The sequence below is a fragment of the Micropterus dolomieu genome, linkage group LG06 (assembly GCF_021292245.1).
Source record: "Micropterus dolomieu isolate WLL.071019.BEF.003 ecotype Adirondacks linkage group LG06, ASM2129224v1, whole genome shotgun sequence".
Classification (NCBI taxonomy): domain Eukaryota; kingdom Metazoa; phylum Chordata; class Actinopteri; order Centrarchiformes; family Centrarchidae; genus Micropterus; species Micropterus dolomieu.
In genome coordinates this window covers 19747208-19752385 of record NC_060155.1, presented here as the reverse complement: position 1 = coordinate 19752385, position 5178 = coordinate 19747208, and the positions used below count along the sequence as shown (strand labels likewise).

The following is a 5178-nucleotide window of genomic DNA, read 5'->3' as shown; positions in this document are numbered from 1 at the left end:
TTTATAGAAAAATAAATATATTTGAATTATAGATTAAACTTGTCACATGAAAATAAAGGAAGAAAAATGGAAATAAATGCATTTATATATGTGGGGAGAAAAGGGGATGATTTTCTTAAAAATGCAATTAATAATTTTCAATTTCATGTTTTGAATAATTATGCAAATAACAATTAAATAGCATTAAATAATCACACAAAGATTTAAGTGAGAGTGTGCAGTAACACTTTGTAAACACTGGAGGGCGCTACATAGATTTAACAAAGTCAACATGTACAAGTTCCACAATATGGCCAAAAGTATGTGGACATGCAAACGTTACAGCTATATAGAGGGCTGTCCACTTACTATTGTCCATAAAGTTACCCTAAATAAGAGGTTTATAGGTTTGAGAGGTTTATAGGCCTCACAGGTGTTTAACATTAAGGCTGGCTCTGTTATGTGTCCCAGTAAACCATTAGAGTGTGATAAGTCCGCATGCACAATACCAGGACCCTGAAACTGAAGCAGCTAAATGGAGTTCAGCAATTGTTAATGTTGTTATAGACACCTGTGAGATTTGGGTTGCTGCTACTTGAAATGCTGAAGTAATGTTAGCTTGTATTGTAACACGTAGTAAATCAAAATTATGAGATACAAAGTTCAAATTATGACTTATCAGTTAATAATGTATAAATAATAATATAAAAAAAATGTTACCTAGTATTTTGAGTACAAATGTCAAAAATCTGTCTTTCTAAATCAAACTGAGATACTAAGTCATTAATTTGTCTTTGTGTATCTGAGTGTAGTTTAAATTGTGACCGGTTATATCGTGGTTGAACATACTATTTAATAATTTTGATTCATACCAAGAATATTTGTATTTTTATATTATCCAAACTTTGCATCCTTCAGCCACCCCTGAAGTTGGAGTGCACCCGTATTCTGACCTTTATGTTAATGTATTGAAACGGCTCAGTTTGGTGAATTTTCTTACACTTGTATCTTGTACCTTTATTATTTAAATGGGCACAAGGTAATTGTGTTGAAACAGGAAAGGGCCAATGGTTGCCATAAAATGGGACGCACACTGTAAAATATTGGTGCATGTTGTGGCATTACAATTTCCTGTAATTGGAAGTAGAAAAAAACAATATTAATCAAAGATCATCAAGTGGTTTGTTAGTGCTCCTGGATGTTGTAACGACAGTCGTTATGGTCGTTAGAGCCACCCAAGGCCAAGTCTGAACGACCATCGTAAACATCTTCACTTGAGGCAGAGAAGTTTGTTCACTTTCCTGGGAAGTGATGAAAGGACAGCTTTGTAAGTGGGTGATAAGTGATGGCGTAGACCCCCTCCTCTGTTCAGCGACGGCTTCTCAACCCAGATCTAAATGGCTTCCCTGACACCTCTTTCAAACCATCCATCTTCTCTGTCTAAAATGTGCACCTGGTGGTCCTCAAACGAGTGTCCACTGTCCTTCAGATGTAAATAAACTGCAGAGTCTTGACCTGAGGTGTTAGCCCTTCTGTGCTGAACCATGTGTTTGTGTAGTGGTTGTTTAGTTTCCCCATTATACATGTCTTTGCATTCCTTACTGCATTGGACAGTATAACACTAGATTGCTTTTCTTGTGTTTGAGTGTGCAACCTTCCGTATGGGCCAGTATCTGTGTTAGCCTGTAAATGTTGCTGAAATCTAAATGGGTTATTTTTTGATGCAGTGCACTCTAGTTCCTGTCCTCACCTTTGCTAATGTTCTTTTTGGGGGGGGTTTGGGGGTCCTTGTAAGTCCACAAAAGAGTCAAACTGACGTCAAATGAGTGTGTGTGCTCTCCAGTAGTTAATTTAAGTTTTCTGCTAGGAAGTCATGCTTATCATCCTGTTCTGCCCAAATTTCTTTTAGAAAGAAAATTGCCAGAGGCATGCTCACTTTGGTGAAAATGAACCTTTTCAGCGAATAAGTTTAGGCTACACTTCCAGTAAGAATTAGCACAGTTGACTTGCTTATTGGACTAGAGACTATTAAGTCACATGAAAACCTGAACAAATCGTGGGAAATTCTCTGTAGCGCATCAGAAGGAAAAACAAACAGCCCTCAGAATGAACTCTTGCTGTGTTGTGAACAGGCTTGTGCAATAGGCAGCACTGGATTTTGGGGTCCTAATTAAAAATGTAGCTGTCTGTGACTGTTGATTTGTATAGAATATTTTAATTCTAAAATCTGATCTCAACTCACCTTGGCTTAGTGCCTTTTGGTGTTAAAAGGAATACTCATCACATCTCAGGTCAGCACACAACAGGAAATCGATGATGTCTGAATTGTCTATATTTGTGTTTTTCACATTTGGCAACCAGCGCTTTTCTTCTGACTCGGCAGCAGGTTAATGTCCAAAAGCTTAGGCCTTGCTGTGTCCAACATTGCACTAAATGTACCACAAACCAAATAAAACCTCCAATCAGTCATTCACTCTCAAAAAAATGATTTGAACATTTTCAGCAAATATTTTGGCCTGACGTTTCCGGTAAGGAACAACACAGTTGACGTACTTTTTGGACTACAGAGTGTGACGGATTGCCGGTTTTTGATGTAGGAGCAGGCAGTTAAATGTATAACAGAAGTTATTTATTGTAAAGTGAAGCGGGGAATGGAGATGGAGAAGGTGCTGGAGAAGGCAAAGCGTGGTGAGCAATGGCAGTGAGAGACCGAAGCAGGCTGGATGAATGAATGAAAGAGACAGGCGTAGTTGGCTGGTGTTGGTTTGGCATACTAGGCAGGGAAGTGTGGTCCTGAAGCACAACGATAGACAGAATTAAACAGCGGTATGGTTCTAAACTTTCTTTGCTCTGAAAGGCGTCAAGAACATGGTTTTAATCAGATTAAACAAGATTCTTAATCACCAGGGTTAAAACAAAGCATTATTGCTCTAAAGAGAGAGTTCTTGTGATTCTTCTGGCAGTAGTGCTGGGATGATGAAAGCCAAGTGTGTGTAATCGACAGGTAACCAGGAGCCAGTGAATCATTACCATTCACATACCAAACACAGGGAAAACAGTGTCTAATAAAGTCACATGAAAACCTGAACAAATTGTGTGAAATTCCCTCTAATGCATTTGAGGCAAGAAAACAGCCCTCACATTAAAGTGTTGTCAGCAGGCATTTATTGAGCAGTAGACAGCACTAGCAGACAGTCCTCAGACCCGGTGGTTCACAGACCAACATGAACACGATTTTCTTCATCGGCCAAATCATCGGCATCGTCCCCATCTCTGCCGTCCTGCTCTTCCTCCTTGCCAAGCTGGTTTGCCACCGAAGCCATGTGCAGGACTGGTACGGCTATGCTGTGCTGATAACAGGCTGCGACAGTGGCTTTGGACACCAGCTGGCTCAATGTTTGGACCGCAAAGGGTTTGTGGTCTTTGCTGGGTGTTTGTTTCCAGAAGGAGACGGTGCTCAGCGCCTGGCCAGACAGAGCTCCAGTAATCTGAAAATCCTCAAACTGGACGTCACCAGTGATGAAGACGTGCAGCAGGCGAAGAAGACGGTTCAGGAGAATCTGCCAGTGAAAGGTGAGAATTTAGCACGCTGCAAAAACAAAAACACCCAGTTTCAAGCAGCTTTAATCCGGAAGCTAATTTTTGCCAAAATATAATTTATGATTTAACAATTGTGACTTAGTTATACTTAACTTTGGCTATGAATGTTATAATTCTGTCTTAATAAATCAACATTATGACTTAATATCTCAGAATTTTGATTTGTTTGATTTGATTTACCAATAATAGTAGTTTTACTTTCATAATTCTTAAACTTTTTATTATTATATAATATAATATTTTTCTTTTTCCTGGTGGAAGTGGCCACCCATGCATAAACGTGAATCACCTTTAAACAGTAAGTTCTAATTTTGAGATACTAAGATAGTCATATTTGTTTTCTTACTCTGAGTAACTGTATTTTTATTATTCCTACAATTTTCTCCTGGTGAAAACGGGGTTCCATACTCAAATTAATGTCAAAATTGTAAGATACTAAGTTCTAACTTTGAGATACCAAAATAGAAAGTAAGTAAGGAACTCAAAATTTGGACATATTTTAAAAGTTTTATTGACAAGTTTTATTTACCATGAGTATTTTATTTGGAAATGGGCCGCTATAATAAGATAAGAAACTTATTCTTGTAGAAAGCCCTCTCAGAAGAGTGGCAGCTGTTATAGCTGCAAAGTGGGGCCAACTCCATATTAATACCTATTGATTTAGATTGGGGTATCATAACAGTAATGTGTAGGTGTACTAAGATAGTAAATATGTTTTTGACTTTGTATCTCCTAATTTTAATGTACAAAGTCAACCTTTTTCACTTACTATCTCAAAAATAAACTTTATAAGTCTAAGCAGAGATTATTGCATTGGATTTACACTGAATGCAAATGTTGTAGATGTTTACTTTAATAATAAATAATTGCTCAATAATGCATTAATTAATGGTTTACACAATACACATTTACATATTTGGCCTTCATTTTAAAGTTCCATCATCTCTTTCTGAAGAATAACTTATTAACCTGTCACTTTCATACTTTGTCAGGCCTGTGGGCAGTTGTGAACAACGCTGGCATATCCGACTGGGCCGAGATCGAATGGAGCACTTTTGCAGATTTCCGCAACATGATCGACATCAACCTGTTTGGCTGCATCAGGACCTCTATTGCATTTCTACCTTTGCTTCGTGCCACTAAAGGTTAGCTCATAAAGTTTGCAACATTTCAATTCAATTCAATTTTATTTATATAGCGCCAAATCACAACAACAGTTATCTCACAGCGCTTTTCATAAAAGAGCAGGTCTAGACCGTACTCTGTGATGTTATTTACAGAAGCCCAACAGTTCCCACCAAGAGCAAGCACTAGGCGACAGAGGCAAGGAAAAACTTCCTTTTAAGAGGCAGAAACCTCGAGCAGAACCATGGCTCAGGGTGGGCGGCCATCTGCCTCGACCGGTTGGGGTGAGAGAGTGAGAGAGAGAGAGAGAGAGAGAGGTAAGGAGAGAGAGAGGGGAGGGAGGCAGCCTACACAATATACACACAGAGGTATAGACAGTGAAGGTAATGTTGCTATAGACTAAATGAAAAATGGTACAGATATTTATAATAGTGTTAATGGTAACCATCGTAATGTTAATGATTATAATAACAA

General features: G+C 38.4%; 1 protein-coding gene across 1 annotated transcript in view; it reads left to right on the top strand.

Moving 5' to 3' along the window:
• Positions 1–2775: 2775 nt before the first annotated feature.
• LOC123972503 (D-beta-hydroxybutyrate dehydrogenase, mitochondrial-like) overlaps positions 2776–5178 on the top strand; it is a 5157-nt gene continuing 2754 nt past the window's right edge. Inside the window, exons 1-3 of the mRNA XM_046052026.1 lie at positions 2776–3552; positions 4572–4724; positions 4860–4893. Of these exons, the coding sequence (XP_045907982.1) occupies positions 3204–3552; positions 4572–4724; positions 4860–4893 (536 nt within the window). The 5' untranslated portion in view covers positions 2776–3203. The remainder of the gene's footprint in view (positions 3553–4571; positions 4725–4859; positions 4894–5178) is intronic.